General features: G+C 43.7%; 1 protein-coding gene across 3 annotated transcripts in view; it reads right to left on the minus strand.

Moving 5' to 3' along the window:
• The window catches only part of CACNA1I (calcium voltage-gated channel subunit alpha1 I), a 149,669-nt gene that overhangs the window by 75,116 nt on the left and 48,000 nt on the right, over positions 1-26,553 (minus strand). For 2 of the 3 annotated variants that reach the window (XM_057425354.1, XM_057425353.1), the window contains exons 2-3: positions 10,950-11,123; positions 9,838-9,971 (exon numbers count right to left, since the gene is read on the minus strand). In XM_057425354.1, coding sequence (XP_057281337.1) covers positions 9,838-9,971; positions 10,950-11,042 — 227 coding nt within the window. In that variant the 5' untranslated portion in view covers positions 11,043-11,123. Of the gene's footprint in view, positions 1-9,837; positions 9,972-10,949; positions 11,310-26,553 lie in introns of those variants that run through there. The other variant, XM_057425351.1, reaches the window with a different exon arrangement.

The following is a 26,553-nucleotide window of genomic DNA, read 5'->3' on the forward strand; positions in this document are numbered from 1 at the left end:
GAGCACTTGGGGTGACCAAGGCAGAAGATCAGTTGCTCTCTACTCCAAATTCTTTCTGCTTCTTCTAGTGGAAGTAGACGATCTTTAAGGACCCTTCCAATCCAAAACACTCTATAACTCTATGATTCTTAGCTATGTCAGGGGTATAAACCTGATGTGTACCTATACCATGACGAGATGTGATCTAACCAGAGTCTTCTGTGTACAAGAATATATTTTTTCTGTCCTTAGCTCCTTGATTTGGCCATCAAATTCCACAAACTGGAATGTCTACCACTTTGAAGACCCAGGACATGGGAGTCACAGGGAAAACACAAAACTAAGTCTGAGAGTTTTCCCTGTCTGAATTTTTAATTCAGATATTGGTGCCAAAAGTTGAAGCTGACGTCTTTTCACTTACCAACGTGTCCATCCCGCCAATATATGAGCCATCCCTATAGCTCGAATCTGCCACCTGCACTTTGTGACGGGAGAGTGATTTACCCCTACATCCTCCCACCTCTGTAGTACACACCAGGATGAAAAGAAGGACTCACTGCTTCTGCTCAGCCTTTAAAGACTGTAGCTACAATGCAAAGAAGGAAAAAAGGCAGTCCTCTAACTGGACAATGTACTCCAATTGTCCCATATGTCCCCTCTCATAATCATGAGCCATTCTAATGAAAGTTTGTGCTTTTGCATGTGCAGCACTAGAAGCACTCAGTCTTGGCCATCTGTGGTCAGGGGTGTAGCATGGCCAGGGGATGTGGAGACTGAGACTGGCCAGGCTTCCCCAGGGGCCCTATTAGCTCAATCTGTGGTGTGCAGAAAAGGGACAGCAGGCAGCAGAATCCACTTACAGGTTCCCAAGACTGCCTGCAAAGTAGGGACCATGAGTTCTGGAGACACAGGAAGAAGAGCACACAGGTGAAGAGCTAAATCATGGGGCACATGTAGCATTCAAGACACCTCCTTATCAGCCGTTGCTAAGGCTGGAAGTCCCCTAGCTTGCACATAAGGAGAGCTGTAAGCAGGCAGGCACCAGTAAGGGTTGAATTCAATTTCTCACAAACCTATCTGGAGACACCAGAAATGGAGCCAGGAGATTATGACAAGGTCTGCCCAGATGCTGGGCAGGAGAGGAGGACTACCACCTCCACCCTGAGTCTGCAGTTACAAAATGCACACATACCAATGGAGAGAAAAAAAACACAGCGCATGCAAAAAAGCTCTTTGGACTGCAGAGCTTTTGGAGAGACATGTTTAAGATTTCTGCACCACGCAGCTCCCCAGCTGGTGCCACATCCTTACTTGCGTCCAAAGGCCCAGGGGGCTATAACAGAAATTAAAGACTTCTTCCTGGTGTCCCCTTTTCCCTGCTCGGAGATTTGTGTTGTGGCCTATGCCCCCATTTCCTTCACTCGCTCACAGCTGCAAGAAGGCACAACCTTTACCAGTGCACTTGGAACAGGCAGGGGCTTGAGACAGCACCGGGCACCAGCCTGCATTGGGTGTGCTAAGCATGTGCAACCCAAAAGCTACCTCATGGCTGCAGTCATCTATGTACTTCTTAAAAATGCGGTCTTCACAGATGCTATGACTCTCTGCTGATGGGTTACTTGGACCTGATCTTTTGCTATATGGATGGAGGTTGCTCTGTGATACAGGAGGCAGCAGTCAACACTGAACTCGCTATCAGCTCACTTGATACATACTCAAAGAGCAAGCCATGCAAGCACTTGTACACATTTTGCACAGTTTGGTGCCTTCAGGGCCAGGGTTCAAACTGCACCCTGAAATAGATGAGTCAAGCTCCTTTCAACACCTGCTGTAGAAAGGATGGAATAACATCACATGGGACATGGCCAGACATTGTACAGTTGGACTCTAAATTGCTCTGCAAACCACAGTGTACTCAGCTTAGTCCTGCTTATCTCTCTTTAAGTTAGAGCTCATCACGCTGCAAAAAGACAACTCTGCTGACATAAAAGCTGGGAAAAAAAATCCCTTGCTAGTGAAATGAAACTGCATAAAATCACATCCTTTTTTTCTCTCTTTATAAAAATACAATAATAATTAAAAAAAGCTATAATTCTATTCACAAAAAGACATTTCTTCAGGGAGTGATAGATCAATTTACTAATTACACAGCTCCAGAGTTACGATGCTTAAAAAAATAACCTGCAACAGTCCCTCCCACCCCAGTAAAAAACATTTAATATTTTTTTACTTTTTTTTTTTCCTCCCTTTTTTAACTGCTTTGCAGGCAAAAGCTGCTGAAAACTTCCAGAGCCTGTAAGACTGGTCCCTTGCTGCCTGGGATGTGATTACTTCACACCCTTGAACACTCAGATTTCTCTCCAAACTATGTAGTCGGAGAAAACATCAGAGTTCCTTAATAGTTTTGGAGACGTGATATGAAAAGACATAAGCAGGTTTTCACACTGTGATAAGAAAGCCAGAGGGACTCGCCAAGCTCAGATGACTGAAGATGAACGACAGGGCCTCACTTTTGAAAACCACGAGTCTGAACACAGCCTCTGAGCTTCGTATTTCACTGCTTAGGGCAGGGAGAAGGAAAAAAAGGGTGTCTGCATTTTGGTCCTGCAAGCACGCTGATGTTGGGTTTGGAGGTTTTCGGGGGGGGGGGGGGGGGGGGGAGTGTGTATTTTTGATAAAGCTAGATTTATGTGGTAAAGAATTAGCTTTTAGGGAGGCAAAAAAAATCAGAGGCAATAACTGCAAACTACACGTAACACATGCAGGGTACCACTGCCTCCTTGTTGTGATTCTTCTCTGGTGTGATTCATTTCGTTTTGATGACTGCTTTCATTTCAATATGTTGCATATCTACGGATAGTTTTACTAGGAGAAAGCAAATGAAATAATTAGTATCATTAAGGAGGAAAAAGTGAGTGTGTGTTGGGGGGAGGGCTGTGCTTCCGATATTTCTGCCTTTAGTTAAGATGCTATTTAGCCTGCTGCTTGCTGGTTTCCATCTTTATCTGATCACTGCTTGAAACAACTAATTTCTGTATTTATTACAGTTTTCTTTAACTTGCCATAATTTTACAGAAACTTTCATTTGGCATCGAAGATCGGCTAACTAAGATTTTCTGAGCATTCTGCTGTTTACACTGCTGCTAATAATTATTTAATAATCTGAGATTTTAAAGTCATAACTATGCAAATTCTGGCCAGGTCCCTGAAGGGCCACAGTTAATTAAAAGCAAAGAGAAAGCAGAAGATTGGCAACACACTTCCCCATCTTGTGAGATTAAGGCCAACCAGTGTGTTTCAGGCTAAGTGACATCTTCCCAGCATGGAAGGGCACCACACGGTGCCAGTTTTGTTTCCTGGGAACACGAGGGCATTTAAGACGAGTGAGCTGGTACTTCTCATCCCTCAGAAAGCTGTCAGCCCGCTTCCCTGAAATGCAGAGGGATGAACTTAGGGCTGTAAATCTATATATGTGGCTTCCTGCTAAGGAAATGGTCAGTGTTCAGAAGCACACACGCTGATTCTGCGCAGGTTGGAGAAGAGCTTGGATGGGCAGATTCAGTAAGCAGCATCACTGCAGCTTATGGAAGAAAGGACACAGTTATCCAAGGAATTAAGGGGAAGTAGAAATGAAGGACAGTAGATAACTATCAGAGAGAGAAGCTACAAATCATAATTACCATCTCAGTTAATAGAGATCAATACTGTCAAGGCTCCCAGTGCAGAAGTTGCATAAAGCGCTCCTGAGGAGCAACTAGCCAAAAGGCACAGTGAGCTAGAAGAAACATTCTGTTCAATCTAAGGCACTTTCAGGCATGCCTGAGAAGGGATCTCCAGTTGTACAAAGATGCCAAAAGCTGCATTAACTACTCAGAAAGGAAAGGATGATTTTGAAAAGAAATCAAGATATCAGGATACCTATGCTGCCATACTAGAAGTGAAATGACAATAAAAAAGCAAATTTTAGGAAGGTTTTCAAACTCCCAAGGCACTATTTAAAATGCATGATAATGAGTTTTAAAATTAATTGTTTTTCTTATCATCACATACCACAGATTATAGACAACTTCTGAAGAAAATGCACAAGAAATACTCGGCTGAGCTCCTCGATGGTCCGTCCTGGCCAACAGGAAAAGTAGATGATGGAGGAATCTGGTAATAAACTGTTGGCTTGGCCAGCCTCATAGGGCAGGAGCACTGGGCTACCCCTTGGAGAAGCAGAAATGTTAACCAGCATTTCATTAGAAAAATTAGGTTTTAGGTAACTGGAAGAGAGACCAGTCAGGAGATTGTTAGATGAAAAACCAAAGGGATTAGGAAAAACGTTAACTCTTACAAAGCCTCCATGTCAAGAACAAAACTAATCAAGGCACTAGAAGACGTAAAGAGGAGAAAAATGGTATCATCTGTATTTCAGCGCCAGGGGCCTGAGTAATAAAGAGAATAGGAAATGTTCATTTTATGAGCATAAACAGCCTAAATGGCATTAAAAAAGCCTGGTGGGAAGATCTGCATGAAAAGAATATTAAAATCAAGGATTTTAACCTAGCTAGGGAGGCTCAAGTGGACAGAAAGGGAGGGGGAATAGCACACTCTGTCAAAAATGGCATTTCCTAGTATGGAATCAGTAACAATTTAGAAATGAATACTTACAGAATATAAATTAAGAGATGGAAATTGTAGAAGATTTGTAAGAGAACTGAACAAGCACATGATACGGTATAAGTTAATCACTGGAACAAGAAAACTATTGTCACAAACAGTGTAAAAAGGTAGAAAACTTTAACTAAAGAAAAAGTTCTATGGGGAAGGTCAGATGACGTATATGTGCCATAGATCATAATGAGGTAGTTTCATCTCCAGCTGTTATTAAGTATTTTAGGCTATATTTAAAGTATATTTATTCCTATCAAAACACGGATATTCTAAGATAAGCAGGCCTGGACAATTCTTGTGCAAGAGCTTTAAAAGAGATGGCCAGAAAAGAGCTGGACCAGTACTGATGATTTTTCATTAGTCTCAGAAAACTGGGAAAGCATCCAAGGGTCAAAGAAATTCTGATGTTGTGCCAGTACTTTAGAAACACAGTGATCTCAATAGGCTGACTGGGCTGATGCTGATCACAGTGCAGTAATGAAATCGCCAATATGCAGTTTTGATAGATTATGGATTAAAGTTGGATAATAAAATTAACCATAATCAACACAGGTTTAAGGAAAAATAGACATCATCAAACTAATGTGCTATAATTTCTTATGAGATTACAACTCTGGTTCACACAAGTAATTATGTTGATATGGCTGGAATGATATGAAATCATCATGACATATATTAGCTGGAGAAAAACTGGCAATGTAATAAACCTCACATACAACAGTAAATGAGTAGTCATTCATGAGCAGATGTACTTCTGTAATGCACAGTTCTTGCCACTCTGTTTTCTACTTATCAAAACATTGCAGGAAAGTAAAGAAAAACAAAAATCACCAATGGATTTTGCAGTTGAAGCATATATTTGAGAGAACAGAAAAGAAATGGACAAGTCAGCAATATACAACAGCATGAACTGCTTTGGAAATGCAAATAATCTGTATGCCAATGTGAACAAATGAAACAGCATACATCTGGGAACAAAGTTTGCCATTCCTACTAATAGAAAGGGATTTTCTCTCTTCCAACAAGGAGACAAGGGAAAAAAATAAAACAACCAACCAAGGTTGGAGCCAATGGACAAAGAATCCTAATGGACTCATAGGGTGATGCTGTGATTGATTAGATGGGCTACTGCAATGCTTGGCTGTAGGAACCGGGAAACCTCAGACTGGAATGCCGAGAAAGTATAATCACTGAAGGCACTGAAACAGCTACATAAGACTGCTTTGCCTGTTCTGATGTCCACTACTTTTAAAAAGCCTTTAAAACACGCTGCAAGTATATCACAAAATGCCAAAATATACAAATAATTCTATTCTTCTCATCAAAGTCAAGTTCAGGATGGGATTTGACCACAGTTTACGAGATCTGTATGACAAGCAACAGTGGAGTAATAGAGAGAGGCAAAGACAGGCCATTCACTGATAGACAGACCAGTCTCTCCTCAGCCACTGGACTCCAAGCAGCGAGTAGTTAAGGAAAGTTTTTGGACCTATTTTGGGGACACACTTGTAATTACAATTATCGTCCCCAGCCACAGAGTGAAACCCTATCCCCCTTAATTTACCTACCTATTTACACAAGTAAATTGCATACCAGAAAGTGTCATAGGGATGCCATAGAAGAGGACAAAACCAGGCATATTTCCCACTATAAATCATTAATTACAGTGCATGGCTTAAGAGAAGCAGAACAACCACTTCATCAGTGGAACTGATGGCCCCAAGGCCAGGCAGACTGCATGAATTCACTCTCTGCACAGGGAACTTCTGGACAGAGTCATGTAAAGGGGCATCTTCCTTCCCAGATGGACAGTGGCATCATCTCCAACCACATATGAACACAACTGCCTCACAGAGAAGAGCAAGCAGGAGAAAATGCTCACTCTTTGTTTGCCAGAGAACTGCCTGGCTTAAAAAGTTGATGAGTGCTAGCTCAGAAATAAGTGACTTCTCCTGAATTCATGCACATACAGACACTGACTGACATTTCCAATATGATTAGTGTTTGCATTATCTCAACTTTCAAAACATAGTAGGCTCTCAACTTTAGGAAGCTGCCCTCTGAATCAAGCTCTCCAAATGCACCCATCACTTTGGGAAACATGACGACAGGCAAGACCTAACCACAAACAAAGGGACTCCCACCAGGACAGCTGGTGAGGAGCATAGTCTGCTTCAAGTGTCTGGGAACCTGCAATCTCCTGTTACCAGTGAGCAGTTGGGACCTGGAGCATCAGCAGGCTGAATCTGCAGCCCTGGTTGTCTGTGCACACAAGGGCATCAGTATTCTTCAACCCAAATTACCTCTGTTGGTTTTAGGAGCTCCACGGGGAGCAATGAAGGAGAGCATTGAGTTAGGACTTGTTTGGGGTTTTTTTCTACTCATGTCTGAAAAAACGTGTTGAAGGTGGTTGGGGGAGGGAGTGTGCGAGAGGGGAGAAAGTTCTGGTGATGTCAGCTCCTACTGCCATGGAAACTGAGTATTTTTAGTGACAATGGAGTCTTCCTCCTTGAGCTGATGGGTTGCGTGGGGAGCAGGGGCAAGCAGGGCAGGGACACACGAGGGAATTCAGCTAACTAAAACTATAGCTTCTGGCTTTCCAAGGAAGTGAGGAGAATGAATGCCTGAATGCATGGTTTATGTAACCAAAACACCGTTTGGGGCAATAGCAACAAATAGTCATTATGCTCTTTGATAAAACATGCCATCATGCAGCAGATGGAGCTATCTCAGCTGCCCAGGAACACCCAACAGAACAGTCTTTTGCCTTCACTTTGTTTTTCTGCTCTACAGCTTATTCTTCCAACCTTTGCTGCCTCACTGGTGTTTATTTGGAAAGGGAGAAGGGAAGAGAAAGGTCTGGGAAGTACAGTCCTTGTTCCTGAGACTGAGAGAAGCTGTACATCTTCTAGGTGGTACATTACTTCTCAACATCATGAATGTTTTCTTGAGAGCCAAATTTATGACCTGGCAATGAGAGTCCAGGACCATGAAGAGAAGTCTATTAGAGAAAACTGATTAGCCTCTGATCAGGATCTAAGTCGCTGCCATGAAGAAAACATGCAAGACTTATTGCAGGATGTCTTCTCTTATTCAGAAGGCTAAGACAGCATCTGGATCCAAAGAAAGCTGAAGCCATGATCCAGGTGTGGGACCAACCAGGATAAACCTTGGACCTTAAATCTGAGGCTAAATAAAAGCCTATAGTCTGTATGTAAGGACAAATTTGAGCCTTGGATTTGATTTAAACAGCGCAGACAATTCTAATGAATTTCAAAGAATAATGAACTAATAACCACAAGCTTTTATAACTTGAGATACATTATATAGTCATTAGTTCTATGTAGCTAAATGGAAAAATCTTTCTTTAGCAGAAGTCTTTTGAGATCAGATATTCTAATGAGATTACTATCATTTCAGCCTGACACCTCATGAAGACAACTGTATAGAAATCAGGAAACAAATTTCTTTCAGTCTTGGACCTGAAATGAAAAATCCTCCACACTGATTAGTTTATACCTAAGGAGTTGATAATAATTCTCCTTGGCATTGAAAGGAGTTCAGATATGAGCTTTTTTCCTAGCACTGCTATCAGATGCACAAAAGACACTCTCTTCTCAAATTTCTGCTAGCAACAGCAAGAGAGGGAAACATGTAAATGGGGTTTACTCCCTCCTCATCTAGGTAGCATGGATTTTACTTGTTTTCTGCATGGAGCAAGCACTTGAGCCCACCCTCTTTCATTCAGCATTGCTCCACTGATTTCTTCATATCTCCAGACAGCATCCCTCACATACCAGGCTTGTAGGGACACTGGACAGTGTGAAAACCCAAGTTCCCAAGATTTTTATCCCATACACCAGCACTCCTGTGCCAACAGCACCTTCCTCCCAGCATACTGCAGCACCTCCTCCATATAGTGGAACACCATGGGCTACAAGAACCCCCTTTCAAACACACTTGTTCTTCTCTTTCCTCTTCAAAGGCTGCTTTGGTAGGATCTTGTTTTCCCTGCATCATGTCACCAGCAAATGTACCACCAGGAGCTCAGGCTAGAGAGTACAATGATCTGATTTTCCTCACTACTGCATGTCAAGTGCTTTAACTCACAGTCTCCACACCAGACCGTTTTGTATCAAATGCTAATCACAGCAGGCTTAGCCATGAAAAAGGTCTTCCCATCTCACACATGTTGTGTTAATGCAGGAAAATCAACAGCTTTCATCTGCCTGTCCTCCTTTCATGCGCAAGCTGGCTAAGAATCTGCCTTCAAAATTTAAAACTGAGCTGAGTTTGAAAATCTCTGCGCCTCCCAGAAGCAAACAATTACACACCCCTCCAAAGGGAATGCTGTAGAAGAACTGTATCAAAAGCAAATATAAAGACAGTGCTGCTCCACGCTGCAGGGGAAAACCCTGCAAAGTGAGCTTGAACTCATTGCTGGCTCAGTCAGTAATACATGCACTTCCGTGACAGCAAATGTGGGTAATTCCTTGTCAGGAGGAAGAGGAAAGTGGGGGGTTCTCACTGAAAAGACATTCACCTGTTTACCTCTTTCCTTTGAGAACAGCAACACTGCATATTTATTTCTGTTTTTTTTTCCTCCTTTTTTTTTTTTTTTTTTTTTTTTTTTTACTATACCACAAAGCAATCTAATGGAAAACGGACAAATTCAGAAAAAGCGCCCACCACTACCAGTGATGGACATTTTAATATGATTCAATAGGCAAACCCTGGTAGGCTTTCCACTTCCTACATGAAGAGGGGAAATCAGAGCTTCACCATAGCAACTTTGTTGTAAAAAACACTCAAATGTCAACTTGTCCCAATAGTACCGTGGGTAAGGCCAGTGAGAGACAAAAAGCCCAGAGTAACAAAAATGACATTCCTACTTTTGAAACACTGCTGCTGGAAACAGAGAAGCGAGATTTGTTCTGGTAAAGGTTAAAGCTCTTCCACCCAGACATTTTAAAAGCACTTTCAGCTGGTACAAACTAACACCTTCTACAGAAGTTGTGTGAGATGGCTGCACATCAGCTGGGGAGCTAAGCTACCTTGTCTACTGTTTCTTCCATAGACTGCTATGCCCCACAGATGTACTGAAGTAGCACCAAAGTGGAGACTTCTCCCTCAGAAACGTTTCTTTTCCATGCAAGAATCCAGCAAACACAGAACAAATAGACCCAGAAAATATCAACCTACCCAGCCATGACGATGAAGAAATCCAGGCGGTTCCAGGTATCTCCAAGGTAACACTTCTTGCCAAAGATCCCCAGGGCCACCATCTTTAAGACCATTTCCATGGCAAAGAAAATGAAGATGAAATCATCAAACACCTGCCAAACAGCAACCCAAGAGCACATTTGATAAGCATTCTCAGCCTTAGACTTTAAAATGCAAAATAAGAGAGAAATACAAATTTCAGTACTTCTGAAAATTAGTTAGAGCAGGGCTGGAAATGCTTCTGATATGCAGTCCTGGTATCGTAGCTTACTGCTGCTCAAGTAAGCAAGGGGTTATTATAGTTTAGGGTTTTTTTCCCCATGGGTAAAGCAATTGATGTAGACTCAGAAACTCCTTACACGAACTTGAAAGGAGGCATTGGCTCAGAACCAGCAGATCCAAACACGGCCAGGGAGACACTATCCTTCCAAGGGCTCCCAGGAGGGATTCCTTATCACCCCGCTGAGGACATAGTGCAGCTTCACACACAGCTTAGACAGCACGTAACAATCACGGAGGCTTCGGATATCTGAACATCACCGCCTCAGCAACACTATCACTGACAGCCTTTGCTGTCACCTTCTCTCTGAGATAGCAGCAACCGCAGCTAGTGCATTCATAGGTTGGATGTACCCATGGCTCTTTTTAGTATACCTTTTGTTTCTTCTCCCTTTCGGCATTCCAAATGTCACATTACCTGTAGACTCAGCGATACCCTTGCTACTCAACAGAGTAGTGAATGCATTAGGAGCTGCTATTGTCTCCTGCCTGGATGCCATAACCTTAATTATTTATCCCTGGCTTACCTCTGAGCTATGTATCTTACAGCTGTCTACATTAAGAAACCCCTGCTTATGCATAGGATCAGGAAGCCAGCAACTGTTCTGTATTGCATGGTCGCAAGTAGACTTCATTTGTTAGCATTTCCCTCCTCAGAGCAAGTTCTTACTATTTTACAACAGGATAGCTTACTGCCAGGGACGTTCTTGCCAGCCTGTCTGGGAAAGTGCTGCTCACACAACAAAGGAAAACGTGTGAAATTTTGTGACTTGGACTGAAGCCCCACCACAAGAAGAAGGAAGTCTGCTTACCTGCAAGATTTTGCACCTGTCAGAAAGGCAGTCCATATCCTCACACGGCTGGTACATCCCCAGGGTAACGCAGTTTAACAAAATCACCATCATGCTGACACATTCAAACCAGGTGGAAAAGAGTCAAGGAAAACTTCTGTGAAAGCATCATGGCTGAGATAAGCTTGCGCTAGGCTTGGGGTGACAAAATAGGAAGATTAAGGTAAATAACTTCTGGCAGGCTGACTTTTTACATTCTTATGTTTTCCTCCTCTCAGTTCCTTATTACTGCACTCCTTCATTAAGCCAAAACTCTTTTCAAAAGGAGAAAGCAGAGGTAGCACAAAGGTCTAAGGTATTCATAAAAGCCAAGTCATTGCCATAATTAAACACACCCTCACTCCTCTCCTGTTGGCTTGCTGAGTTCGTTCCCTCGTTGGTTTACTGAATCTCCCAAATACATGGAAGAGACTTTTCGTGGTGGCCCATACTCAAATGTAGCAGAGTTCTCTAGAATCTATGGATCTAAACCAAAATGGACAGCCAGATCTCTGTGTGAGCCTAGTGATTAGTGCCCTTCTGGGACCCCCTTCCCAATAACACAAAGCTAGAAGTCTTCCTCTTCCCCCTTCTGAGAGGAGCTTGGAGATAGAGTTGCCATATTGGAACAGGTTGATGGTCCATCTTATCTGTTATTCTGCTTCCAGCAGTGGCTTATGCTGAATAAAACTCCACAATATGCCTAATTAAGTTATTTGGTAACCATAGGGGGAAATTGCATTTCTGACTCCAGCTGGTGATCTATTTATGCCCTAAAGCAGAAGGATTGATAACCCTTATAATTGTTTTCTCAGCTATACTAGTATTCCTGCAGATATTTTGCTTATTCATTTGAATCCTTTGTTGATAATCTTACTAAAATATCTGTTTCATAAATAGTTGGCAGCCCTGAGCTATACTGGCTAATTATACTTTACATTAAAAATTGTTTCCTCCTATTTATTTTTAATTTGTTGCCTTTTAATTTCATCAAGTGCCACGTCATTTATACATTACAGAAAAGAATAAAAATGGTGTATTTTGTGTGACCTTCTCTGTGCTCTCCACACCCTCTACCTGCCTCCTCTTCACCATCCTTCTCCTCCTGAAGGAGTGTCAAGAACCCATACACACTTATCCAAGAACTCATTTACAATATTTGAGCTCTAAAAGTGGGCATGTATCTGTGATATCTTTCCAGCATTTGCATTGCAAAGCAGTGATGTAGATCTAGTGCAGCCAAACTTGGGGAATTCAAGCAAAGGGAATGAAACCACAACAGGGACTCAAAGTCAGAAGTTTATTTTATACAGATCAACACTTTTGCGTGCATGCTTAGGAAGAAGCAATTTGTCAGTGGTCAGGATGCTCCCATGCTCCCTTTGCTCCTCTTGCCTTGCAGCACACTTCCCCTCCACCTAGGCCACACAGATCATGGCAGGGTACCTTTGAGCTGCTGGCAAGACCCCAAAGCCTAAGACCTGGGCAGCCACAGCAAGTGCTCCCAAAAATGCTGCAGCTGAGTCCAGACGTGCAAGGCCCTCATCTTCTTGCTCAAAAGGCTGTGGCTGGCTGCACTCGATTTCTTCTCCCCTTCCATTTGGATACCAGCTCTCTGAAAGTTTGCCAGCATTGTCCAGGCTTTCTGAGGATGCTACTGAATTGCTGGCTGCTCCTGGGCTATTAAAGTGACATTAGGAAAATCTGCCACCTCAGGGTTTTCTTTTCAGAGCAGGTGGGGACCCTGAAAAGGCACATCAAACCTGCAGCAGAGAGGAAGAAAGAGCAAGGAGAAATCTGGAGCATCTCCTGCCCTGAGTCAGGAGGGGTTGCTGCCTGCCTGGGTCGGTGGAAGGGGTAATTAGAAGTACCTGCTGCCTTCAGCGTGTCACTGCTGTCAACCACAGCAACTGCCTCCTGTCACCACAGCAACAGCCTGCAGCCAGGTTTATCATCTTCCCTCTGGTGATGCCTCCCCCTCCCCACATCCTTCACCCCCTCCTTTTCCCTGTGCCTGAGCCTGTAATTAATTGCAGCTGCTGACAAAGCCAGTCCTCACAATCTGCATCATTCAGTCACAAGTTTCATTATTAATTAACTTCTTTCAAAGTTTAAATCTCCTAATTACAAGCAAACCCGTGCACATGCTCTCTCCCCCAACGCCAGCCCTCCCTCACTGCTGCTCTCCCTTCCCATGGCCCCACTATCAATACCTTTCCCAGTGAGGTCTAGGGCCTCTAACAGGTTTTGGAAACTAAAACGAAACCCAGACATTTCTGCCCGTGGTCAGCTTGCCCCTCCTGGACAAGCAGATACTTCAAGATGCAGCAATTCACTATGTAATGACTTGTCCATCAAAGTAGCTTTTTTCCCGGGGTAGTGACAGTTCACAGTTGATTCAAACCATTACAGATAAAGTGGACATGGCACTCATTTGAAAAAAAAAAAAAAAAAAAGACAAAAGAAACAGCAAAGGAGAGAGGTTTCCTGACTCTTTTAACCATCAGCTATCTTCATTATCCACATAATTGTCTCCTTCTTGTAAAAGTCCTGTTAAGCTCTTGGCTTCAGCACTGCCGTGTGGCATCAAGATCTGTATCTAGGTTAATTATATTTTACCTAAAACACATTTCCTTGTACTGGTGCTGCAGCTAGTGCCTGCCCGTGGCAGCAACACTTTGCTGACGGGTGCCATCCTTGCCTCTCCACGCCCCAAGCAGGGCCCAGCCAGCTGCTGGCTGGAGGCAGCCGCCATGTATCCACTGACCCTCCATCATGTTTTCCAATGGACAGGGCAAGTCTGGAATGGGGAGAGACTCAAGGGGAATGCGTATCACCAGCACACACTAAGGAAGAATCTTCATCCACCTCAAACCATCTGGCATAGTCAGTGCTGAAAGCCACAAGTTACAAGATAGGTAAGGACGTCTACAGGTGTTTCTGGGAGCTGGAATGTATTGCAGGAGTGCTTAGAATGTGACTATACATAATGAGAGATGATGTTATGATGGGATATACCCATATAAGGGTGATGAGATACAGGCAAAGCTTTTGGGTTACATTCCTGAATGACAAATAGCAGAAGCACCACTTAACGTTCTTGGGATCAGCCTCAATCTCTGCTTTTTCTCACTGACAACAGAGAAAGCAATATTTTGGGGTCCTGTCTCCTCTTCCTTCTTTATCATCAGCTGAAAAGTAAGAGTACACCAGGCCGAAAATGCTCCCCAGTGGCTGGCACTCCTAGCTGCACATAAAATATATCAGCTTTTGACAGTCCCTCAGTCTATCTCCCTATTGCTATCTCCAAACCATTCCTAGGGTATACGTTGCGCCACTTCAGATCTTGGGTACCTCAAACCTGTTTAACCAGCAATAGAAATACCTTGTCTGCAAAGCACTTACAGCATGGGGAAAAAGGCAGCCCTCTGGTGTGGCTGGTCATGGCAGCAAAAGGGAGGAACCTGCTGTGGTAGAGCCATTCAGTGACTGAACTGGGAAGATGGAGCCCTGTGCAATGCATCTCAAACACCAGCCACTGGTGCACACAACTCTTTGTGAGCTCCCATCTCTAGTGCAGTGCCAGACAGGCGTATCTGAGGGCACCCTGCAGCTGAGACATCATGTGCACATGATCATTCCTTTGCACGTCTCTCCACTCACCTCTCACCCCACCATGCTTCCCACCAGCCAAATGGCTGCACCCTGTGATTCCAGTTTGTGGTGATTGCATTGTCTTTTCCAAGGAGGGAAATAAGCTAAGGACACTGCTGTGTTCCTTCCTTTCCTCCTCTGCTTTGTGACCCTCCTGCAAGAAGCCAGTAGGACGCTGTAACCGCAAGCAGGACAGTTGGTATTTTATTCTAATGGAGAAATTTGTGTTGTGAAGGTCAGAGAAACAAGAAGCTCCAGGGAAAGAAGTGCTTAGTTTTTCTCCCTCATTGCTGTTGGCTTTTGCAGATGCCCTCACAGGTGAGTTTCATTACCCTCTGCCCCCTCTACACTTTTTTCTTCTCAACTCCATTTTCCTTCTTCAGTGATACGCAGGATTTTCATGGTCTTTTTCTACAAAACCAGCTGAGACAACCAACAGGGTTTCTTTCTCTTCAGCCTCGGTCTGCTAAGCTAACCCACTAGAAAAAGCTGAATGCAACACCCGACATTCACTCAAAGGAAAATAAGTCTCAAAATGTGTTTGTGTTCAAATAGATCAAAACAATCAAAACATTTCTCAGAACAAAAAGCTTTAAAAATCCTGTTTTGGAAAGGCTGAAACATTTCTTCTCTGTCTTTTTTTGTGCAAAGAAGCGTTTCCACATTAGAGAAAAAAGGTTGTGGGTTTTTTGACTTCACTTGGAACTCTGTTGTTTGATTGGGGTTTTTTTACTTCCAAATCAATTAGAAATTAAATGTCAATACCCAGCACTGCAGTACTGGGATTTCATGGCAGTCAAGCCACAGAGAATAATTTATAAAGCCTTTCTGAAAGCCCTCAAGGTCAACATACTCTAGGTGCTCCCATGCCATGTAACATCTTGTACTTGTTTGCTTTCATCACATCACCATTTATATACTCTTCTCACAGAAGAGGAGCTGAACTTCAGACAGGTGACATACACATCGCTAAGGTCTTCAAGTCTTGTACAGTACTGATGCCAAGGGAAGAACTGCAGTACTGCCAAACACAGCAGGACTGTTACGTTGATCTCAAGAGACACTAGGGAAGTCTTACATGACTCGTGATGGTGTTACTGGGAGGCAGGACAGGAATCCACAGAGAAGAGGGAGGCAGTAGAGAGATTTTAAATGCTTAGCAATACTTTATGTCCTTTGGAAGGGACTTCACAACAAGAACAGATTCATTAGAAAAGAAGAAGACTCAATTGTATTTGTATTAAATCAGATGGACACCAACACAACAAAGCACCATAGGTCAGCTTCTCTGATCAGTCTAACTTCCCAGGACTGCTCAGGAAGCAGATCCTGTACCAGAACACAGGCTTTTGGGCTGCATAGGTTAAATTCAGATTTAGCTTTGAGACTAACAAAAACTAAGTCAGTTGTATCTCATGCACCAAATCATATCCCCCTGTAGAGTTAGGTGAGCATTGAAGATAGCTTCTGGAAAGTTGGTGGGGGTTTTTCATTACAGGAACAAAATTAAGTAAATCTCTCATTTCTAAAACTTGTTCCATAATTATTTATTCAGACCTTATAATTGCATCCATTAAGCTCTCAAGTCCAACAAAACCAAAGCTAATAGAAAGAAATTTAACCTCTAGCAGGAAAAATGTACGATGGAGATTGAGGCTAAGAAGGAATCTGAAAAACAAATAGACAGATATATTAAAGCAATGTGACAAGTTTTCAGATATTCCAAAAATAGGAAGCCAAAGAGAGAGCTCTGAGCTAGTGTAAGGCCACAACAGGCCACAGAGGGCCCCTAATAAGACGGGAGGCTGCAGAGAGAAGTCAAGGCTTCTTTACCACAGCAACCACAGGAGAGCCTATTGGTCCTCAAGGCAGTGCAAGTGATGCCAAGAATTCTGGCTGGCTGCCGCACCACCTGGACGGATATACACTGGTCTCCTAAAGCAACACAGTGTTTTCCTCAGACAAGGTGTGCAGATCTTACGGCAAATTATTCAAATATCTTACAAATGCCATGCATCTTCATCAATGCTGCTATACAGCCCTACTATTAACGATTACCTCCTGTCTGCAGCAGCTGGGCCCCAGAGCTTTTCTGCTAATAATGACCCACCTCCAAATTGCATCTAGCTTTCAGGGTACAACAGAGCATCTGTTTAACAGTGTGTATCATTCCTACAGAGCTGTTTACTATAGAAAGCATGAGAAAAAATACAGTATCTAGGAAAAAAACACCCAAGAATCTTTTTCAGGCCTCAAAAAAAGTAATTACCCAAATTTAAACTTGAAGAGGGTATTAGAGGTAATGACTGTTCCTGGAGAAAGAGCTTTTTAATACCCTCAGATGGTTGTGACTGCAGCCGCATGTCTTACTTGCCAGCAAAGCACTACTCCACCATGCTGTGGGATCAGTTCAGGACTGACTTGAGGAATCGCCCCTCCTGCTGACTCCCAAATGGTGCCTCCTGCAGCATTCTGGCTCTGCCCAGGAGATCGCCATCCAAACCTGACCTGGCTTCACAGTAGGAGCTTCAACAAGGTCACAGCATGAGGTGGTAGGACTGCAGCTTGGAACTTTATTATGCTATATGACAGTTAAAAGAATTCTGCTCCAAAAATCTCCTATTCAAAGTGGCAGGTTCAGCAGCCACTTCCTCCTGGAGTTGGAGCTGTAGGAATAACAGAAACCAGGGAAGAACGACCAGAGGAAATTTTCTGAACCACAAAATGGGATCCAAAGTGTAAAGCTCTTAATGCTTACTGATATTTGTGGTGGCAACTCCCTGCTGACATCAGTGGCAAAGCAGAGTTACTCTGGTTTTGCACTTGGTTGGACGTCTGCTCTGCGGAAGACCTGAAACTTGGCAGGCCAAGGCAGGAAAGCATTTGCAATCCAGGAGTGATTTGAATTAGCAATAAGCTCCAGAGTAACAACACCTGAATTTGAATGGGGCAGCTGAATGTTCTGATGCAGGGTCCCCACGATGCATGACCACAGCAAGTGAGAAAACTGGCCAGAGAGGCTGGTGGAGTCACCATTCTCAAACCAGTCTCTGAGCCACAAATGGGGGTGTGTGTGGACTTGGGGCGAGAGGTTTGTTGACTTTTTACTTTATTTAATCTGGATTTGGTCAAGCCTACTTGGTGAAAATGTCCTTCAAAGCATAAATAAATAAATGCATTTAAGTGCTTTGCAAGGATAATCAAAATCTCTCCAAATCCTCCCCTTTACTTCTGTGTTTCACTGCCCTGAAACACCAGCCAAAGCTGTGCAGCTATTACCCAGCACCTGTCAAACTGATGTTACAGCCCCACCATGTTTGGCAATACTGTAGTCCCTTTTTTGGCCTTCCTGTCACAATGGGTCTCAATGGGGTCCTTAGCTTGGGTGGGTCCACTAAATATATCCACCAAATGATTATAGCACTGTATTGGCTATAACACTAATGACTCAACTTTAAGAAAGGGCAATGAAAAGAAGTAGTGAGTATGCATGGATTTGGGAGGGCAGAGAAAGCAGTAGAATTTTCAAAATGGAAGGCATTGCTTTTTTTCCCCCCTAATGTTCCTAATTTTTTCTGGTTTGGTTTGTATTTTCTTCTGCCTTGGTCTCCTTTTGCTTTCCAGAGTTCTTCCCCTAGTCTAGTGGGAAGAAATGCTTAAATGTTTGGAATGAAACAGCATGAAGAGGGGATTAAATGTGAAGGTTTTTTTCAGGAACCAGGGACAAAGGGACAGGTTTTGGAAGATGTGAGGGCCCTTAAGAATGCAGAAGAACATTTTGGGACCTTTCATAGCATACAGATCTATGTCTCCCATTGATATTGGTGAGATCACACTGTGCCCCCTCAAGCCTACAGACAAGAGCTTATCTGGTAGCTCACAAACACAAACAGGTGAAAGGAGGGCACACGTGAAGGGGGGAAAGCCAAGCAGTCTAAAGCATTATTGACTCCTTCCATTTCCAGCACAACTTTCACCTTCCCAGTAAAGGGAGGTCTTCTCATCTCACTCTCTGGTGCTTTACAGGTGTGGGCTTTGTCTTCTTATTATAGGTTTCAGGTTTGGTGAGCCTTAGGAAGTCCTGTGGGGCACAAAGAGGATGTTTCAAGGAACCTTCTGAAACAGGGACTTTTATGCACCTGCCTGTCACTGCCCAGGCTTGGAATGGGCAGATGTAGGTTTTGAGGGCTGGGGCTTTTTTTCCCCTTATTACTTTATAGCAAATAAAAAGGGATGGTGGAAATATTTGTCTTTGAATAAGAAGCCATTTCCCTGGAGAGGAAAAGAGGTTGGAAAAAACCTCACTAGCACTAAAGGTCTAAAGTCCACCAAACACTGTCTTCCCGTTCTGCTCTTTTATTCTTGCACTGGTCTGTTCATCACATGTCTTTCTAATCCACCCTAGTTTTCAGGTGTTACACACCACTTTTTTCACTTCTTGCAACTTCCCACCTATCTCTGGCAGAGGTCACATGAGTCCAAGCTGAACTCACAGGGATGCAGAACTCATTTATGCCTGAAGGGAGTGCAGGGCATCTTTGGTAAAAGACCACCTTACCTTGTGTGAATGTGAAGGTGACAGTGAAAGTATAAAGGCTGGATTATGGACTGTCTCAAAGGTGTACATGTCATTATGCTCAGGGACTCCGCTCCGGTCTCTGCAGGTACCAGGGCAGTACCCTGTACCCGAGCACATCACTTGGTGAAGGTTGTGAAAGTGAGCACCTTGCTGCTCCAGCCAGCCAGTTTCCAAGGTTAACTAATCTTAAACAGGACTTTGCCTCCAGCAGCAGTCCTGAATTAGACAGGCAGAAATGCAGGATGAAGCCCCTTTGCCTTTCTTCCTTCTCCCAGATAGGTGATGCTTTCAGTGGATACAGAATCACTATATCATGTGCTGATGCTTAGCTTAGCAGGCTTTTCTGATGAGGGCTTCAGTACAGAAAAGAAAGTCATGCAGTGACAAAGCTCTGCAGCAAAGTAAATAAAGATTAATTCACAAGTATAGGGAGTGCTTAGTAAGGCCACTCAGAAGAAACTGCATACAGTCTAAGCAAAATGCAGGGCAATAACAAAAGGAGCTGGGTACGAGCTCCTGTTGTTTGTTTCATTACTGGGCATAATTAGATAGATAAAATTTCCAGTTTCAAGATGCCAACCCCCTCTTCCTTTGAAAGCACATTTTTCCCTCACTGTTTTTGAAATTTGTGAAGGTTTGTAGCTGGTGCTTTTAGTTCCCGGAGGATGTGCTGGAAGAACTGGCACCAGTGGCCTGGAGGAAGAACTGATTGCAAACAACTGAGCCAATCTCTCAGCAGATAACTGGAGGCAGGGAGCTCCAGGCAGCACGCATGCTCACAGCAGCTGCTCAGACCTCCTCAAGGACACAAATGAGGTATGGATAGCCTCCTGAAAAGAAAGCTCCTGACATGTATATGTGACAGAGGTACCTATGAGGGGTGGGAGAGATGCTCATTATTTAAGCTTTTCATCTGAGAAGGGACCCTGTGGTGGATGAGCAGATGTACCAGTACTCTCTCTGTACATCTCTTTCTCTTCCTTCCCTCCTCTTACATCCTGCAACAAAAAGCACTCAGTGAAAATTAAATTATTTAAACTACCTAGCGCTTCTTTCAAAGCATTACATAAACTTTTACTAATTTCCACAATTACTTTTTAAGGTACACAGACACTTCCCCTTTGTTACAGATAAAAAAGCCAAGCAGGAGAGGAGCAAGTTTTTCCCAAAGTGGCCTCTGATATAGGTTCTCCAATGCATGAGCCTCTTAGAGCCTGGTTTTCAGGACTCTGCAATACTTGTCATGTGAAGCTCCAAGCACCTGTCTGCCACCACCTCAAGTCAGATGGCCAAAGATCAGAGTTCCCTTTAGAAAAAAAAACAAACCAACATGACCCGGAGATCACAACATAAGTCACTGCTGGGGCTGCATTTGAATTCAGGTGTTCCTGACATCCACTACCTACTCACTAAACCCCTCAACTTTCTGGCTAGCTGACAGATAGCACCATGCCAGGGAAAGGAGCCAACATGACTCACGCTTCATCACCACAATGCCAACAGTATTGAGTGCTGGTTTGGGGGGGTGGGTGGGGTGTGAAACCCTACGAATGTGCTAAGCATTATCAATATTAAAATATTACTAGTATTATTCATGAGGTATCTCCGCATGTCCTAGATGACACTAGCCAAGATCAAATTCAAATTATGCAAAACGTTACATAAACATGTGGTAAAAAACATGCTGCCTGCTCCAAAGGGTTTTTCATCTAACCGAAAAGGACAGGCTAACAAGGCATTACGATCTCTGCTTTGCACACAAGAAGCCAGAGCACAGAGAAATGAGCAGATTTACCCAAGGGCTGATAGGAGACATGGGGGCACAGCTGGGAACTGAGCAAGAGTCTCCCAATTTACTCTCCAGTGTCTTTGACCTAAGGTCATTCTCTACCTCAAATATAACTGCATTTGATGAGGACAATATTCACAGGGACAATGGTTCTTCCATAAATCTTTCCCAAGGACAACGGAAAAAGTGTTCAAGTTCCACTTTATAGAGGTGAGTAATGTACTACATATAGATTACCCTAAGCGTAGGGCTCCCTGCACCCATTCAGACAGGTCCCTGGCTGTTCAGCTGTGCAGTGCAGACAGGCAGGAGCCAGAGGAACTATGCTGTCTTGCTGTCTACCTCCGTCTTCCACCAATACCTACATTGGGATCTGAAGATAAAATTCAGCCCATGGTTATGTTAGTGTTACACTAAGTCCAGTCTAATACCCATGCATCCTTCTTTTTTCCAGTCTGTCAAAGAATTTACTACCTTTCAAGGACACTCCAGATTCCTTTGACAAAAATGCACTATGTAAGCACAAATTATCAACACATTTGACTACAGAACGACCAGCTCCAAAAAAAGGCAGTTCCTACAAAACAAATTGCTAATAGCAAAGCTAGCTAAAGCCTCCCTTGTCAGTAAGCATAGTTCTGCTACCTCTTTGATGTCTTTCTGCCTGTTGTATTCATCACCTCTCTTCAGATGTAGGACTAGTCGTACATTGCTGTTACTGTATTCATATTCCTGTGACCTATTTGCTTTCATATAGATTCAGCTTCACACTATTTATTCTGTAGTTTTTGACAGCCTCTAGAAATATATGCTTCTTCGCATTATTTACAGCCTAACTTATTTTTCCCTGTACAGTTTCCAGTCAAAAACTATGGATGTGCATTAATTTAATTTCATTTTGGACATACCAGTTACAGCCTAGCTCATTGCCCCATCTTTTCCAGCCTTGCCAAGTGTTTCCCTTTCTTTCTGTCAGGTCTTTCCTGTAAGCCTACTGTAACAACCACCCCCAATTCTGTGTGATTCTGCAGGAGCTGCTCCTTTATTGGATTACTTTTCACAGTAATTACTTTTCAGATCACTTCTCACAGCCATTCATCTTCTATCATGTTAATTACCAAGCACCAAAGGATCACTTGCATTTCCATTGTCCCATTGGTTTCATTGGCTTCTCCACTAGCCAGCTACCCTCAGATTCCTCTCCCCTCTCCACAGTACATACACTGTTTAAATACTGCCCACTTAGCTACCTTATTTCCAGCAGCCTGCTAGCCTTTTGCTTACAGTGATAAAGTGACTTTACCATAAAGATGGAATAAAGTTGATTGTTTAGCTGGATCATAACTAGTATAAAATGTTGGTGAGCAGAACAGAGGTACTCAGAATACCTGCAGCTGGCAGACCCACCACCTTCTGCAAATTTGTTCTCCTATCCCTTACACGCAGTGTATCCCTTTCCAAAGAGAAGTAGCAGTGGCTTAAAGCTCACATCTTTACACAATCTTTTCTTCTATCTGAGAATCATTTTTTTTTCTGTCCAGATACAACCAGACATGGAGCCAGCAGCATACTAGAAAAGACTATCACAGAAACTTCAGCTTTAGGCTTTCTTACTAATAATCCATCCTTATATTTCAAGATTCTTATATCGCTGACACAATGCTGTACCATGACCACAGGCTCATCCACAGCTGCCTTTAATATGAGTCATATACCTTGTGGGATTTGATGCCCTTGTATCCAGTAGGGAAATTATCTTACAGGTCTCACGGCCATCATACATCCAGCTGTCTGCATGGCAGGCAGCAGAATTATCTCCTCTCCCCATAACCTGTTTGGACATCACATCCAATCAGTTTATGCAGCCAATGTAGCAAGTATCACACCCCAGACAGAAGCTGCTTGTGCGCCTGCACAAGCTGACATCTCTCAAACCTACCTTTTCCCTGCCACCTGGCTGGGAAAGCAATGCATATGCAAACTGACAGTACCAAGTGCATCTTCATCATCACCATCAGCGAGGTGCTACCGAGCTATAGGAGCTCTGGAGGGGAAAGTCAGCAGTTGGAGGGAAAACGTCCTTTCATTTCACTGCATGTCTAATACTCTGCTAACCACATGTGCTTCTCCAAGCAGAAATAGACCACAGCCCTTGGCCTACCCCACTTCAGCTTACTTGTGGCAACTCAGCAACAACAGGACTTGAGAGGAAATCTGATAAAAAAGCATGAAAGAACCAGTTTTCCTGGAGTCAGAAGTGAGAGAGAGCCTGAGGGGTGAGAAATCATTAATGTGACCTATGCCTCAAGCATCCGCCCATTTTGGTGTCAGGATGTGTGTTGTATCACATGTCTATTCCCACGGGACATTGTGCCGTACAGAAAGGATGTCTATTTTGGTCCGAGTCAGGTAAGGGACCAAACCATTTTCCCTTAGGTAGCTGCAGTCACCACTTACCAGGGAGGAAAAGAAGAGATGCCCTTGCCATAGCACCTCTTCAGAGGAGGATAAAAACCCCTCTGCAAAAGGGGTTTTATGGAAAAGAAGTTGCCATTCCTACAGCAGAAGGCTGAAGGAGGAGGCATCTGCATCTCCACAGCACGCTTTGAGCACCTGCTTAGCTTCACCACATTTAAAGGGCTTTCACATTATTTATGACAGTGAGCAAAGGAAAAGAAAAGCCAGCTCGCAGGTCAGGATAGTAAAGACCGACTTGGCATGCCTGGAAGAGTCAGCCGCTGAGGACCCACAGTAATCTGCAAAAATGGGCGGAAAAGAGCTCCCGTCACTTTCCCAGAAAGAACACCCTGTCCCTAAAGGCAGCTCTGCTCCCAGCCCCTCCACCAGCTGGGAGGATGAGACATTACCAGCCAACAGCAAGGTGGCCGAGGTCCTATGGCGCCATGGGGTAATAGACCCTTGCCAGGCAGGGGCGGGGGGCCGGGGCAGCCAGAGTGTGCCAGGTCTGGAACGAGCCACACACTCAAATCCCTGCATGCTGTGCTGGGCTGATAAGGCATTTCTCTCTTACCCTTGCTCTGCACCCCTCCCACACACCTGCCACTAAGAGTGGGGAGTAAGGTATGGAAGAAAATCACACATTTGCACCAGTGTTTTGTGTGTCGTGACCCCTATTATAACTTCTTTTTCAGTCTAGCTTAGTTTCTCCAGGTAATTAGTTCTAGCGACCCTTCAAATATACTTTTCAGCCTCACAGAGCCATAAATTTTCAAGTGACAACCGTCACGCCAGGCTGCACTACCATGTACAAAGCTCCTTACTGGTCCTGTCTATCTCTCCGTGCTGTAAGACCATTCCTGTGAAGCCTCCCCGCACTCACACGCCTGATCCTTTCCTCCCCCATTAGCAGTCACACTTCTCTCACACTCCTCCTTTCAGCTTTCTGGATGCTGCCTTTCAGGGTTTTGTTTGAAGGTGTATAGAAAAGAAATGATAGACTTCACATTGGCCCTGTTACAGGCTGCTGCACGACAGCTTTTCGAAGGAAGTATGCCTGTGCATGTGTAACACATACAAGGGTATTGGTCACATACATAGGTCAGTCACCCCAATTTCCTTGGGAAGGTATTTTGACAGTTTGTCTAGTGTTTATTCCTCCACTTGACATACCCAGGCTTTTTGATGACACATTTGATGCTCACGTTTCTTTTAAATGGTCAAAGTCCTCTATTTTAAGCTAGTTATACCTATTTGGAAACTTAATCTTTTTCTTGAGAAGGCTTTTTCCTCCCATGTTTAAGAACTCCCCTACTTTTTCCAATTAACCCTAATTTAACAGAAACTGAGCAATAAGAGATCAGAAAGAACCAATGTGATCCTGTAGTACCTTCCCTCATAACTACCCCCCATCAAGGTCTAAAACAAAGCCACTGAAGCCAGCAAACCTCCACAAGCTGCACAGCCAAGGTTCTAAGTACACCAACCACCTCTCAAGCCCATAGCAGAGACAGCAAACTTACTCCTCCAAACACAGAGACCACCTTGAAAATCTGAGGTGGGGACAGACAACCATTCCCAGCTCCCCTTTCCAGACTCCATCACGTCTTGGCCACCACACCTCTAATCTCAATAGCACATAAATTTGTGGATCCATATTTAATATGTTGCATAATACATAGAGGGAGCAATGTGGACATGCATGTGGATGCTTGTCTACCTGATGGGTGGAGCAGTGAAAGATATAATTCTCTTTTCACCCAGTCACTGCAACTACTCTAGATCAGGTTTTGCTTGTCATTTCTCATCCCTGAGCACTGTCCCCACTGACAGTTCCATGAGCAGGCTGATGAGACGCAACATTAGACTGGGATAAAGCAATGAGGGCAAAGGAGAGCAGGAACCCATGAAACACATGGAAGCCAGCCAGTTCTGTACCTGAACCAGGGAGAGAAAGAATCACACTTTCACAGGAAGGAGCCTCCTACTTTCTAGCAATGTTTCTGCTTCCCTTCTAGCTGTGAAAGGGTTCAAATAAAGGAAAAAAAAAAAAACAGTACTGCACTGGAGAACCTATCTTTTAGAAACAGAGGTGGTCCTTTCCAGCCCCAGTAGAATGAGGCTGATGGCATATTATGTTCCTGACCCTGACAGGACAGAAAAACAGCTGCAGGAAAACAAATCTGAATTCCCCAAGCTCTTCGTAATGCAGCCGCTTTCTAATGTGCTTTAGAGCATGTGGTAGTGTGATGGAAAGGTTTTATTAACACAGAACCTGCTTAACCCAATTGTAAGTTTTAATCCATTCCAAACCATGCCAATAAAGCCAGTCTGCCTAATCCCTATTCTACAGCTAAAATAGCATAGGATGATGGCTCAGCCTGAAGAAATATAACTCCAGTGCTTACCACCCAATGGCTTCCAAGAAGGGTCCTATATTTGTACCTGGGCAGGAATAGCTCATTACTCCATCAATCAGTGGAGCTCTCCACCAATTCATGTATCTCTGTGCATAGACCTGCAAACTGCAGCGGCACAGGGGCAGATACTTACCCTGCTACAGCCCTTCTTGCTGGAGGGAAGGGCAGGAACCTTCAGGAAAGGATACAGCGAAGAACAGAAGATGGCAACTGCTTCATTCTTGCCAGTGTAACCCAATAATACACGTATGACAAGACTACACAGCAGCAGTCAAAAGCAGAGTGCAAATTCGCTACAGTCGATTTATTAGACCAATTGAACATACATAATCACATTTTCTGCAAGGCAGAGATAGCGTTGGACATCCTCAACCTGGTTCGAGATATACACTGAAAACTGCACAAAGGAACTACTTCACAGCAGGTCTGGGAGCAATCTCTCACACCCTCAGGAGCTGGCTCCTTAGGAATGTTTAAATGAAAGTAGAGAAACACCCAGCACACACTGTCTAGTAGGGAAGCCAGCTGGTAAGCCTGAAAGACTTTTCTCAACTCTAACGTAGCAAGACACAGGGGCTTTATCAGTTACCACAGAAAAAGCTGGATGGATTTGCTGCTTGTGACAGCACGGTGAAGACAGAAGCTAAACTCCAGGGCAGGGCTTGCAAGACCAAATTCAATCACGCA

The sequence above is a fragment of the Pezoporus wallicus genome, unplaced genomic scaffold, assembly GCF_028554395.1.
Source record: "Pezoporus wallicus isolate ANWC-B61680 ecotype Strahan unplaced genomic scaffold, APGP_CSIRO_Pwel_v1 contig_8110, whole genome shotgun sequence".
Taxonomy (NCBI): domain Eukaryota; kingdom Metazoa; phylum Chordata; class Aves; order Psittaciformes; family Psittacidae; genus Pezoporus; species Pezoporus wallicus.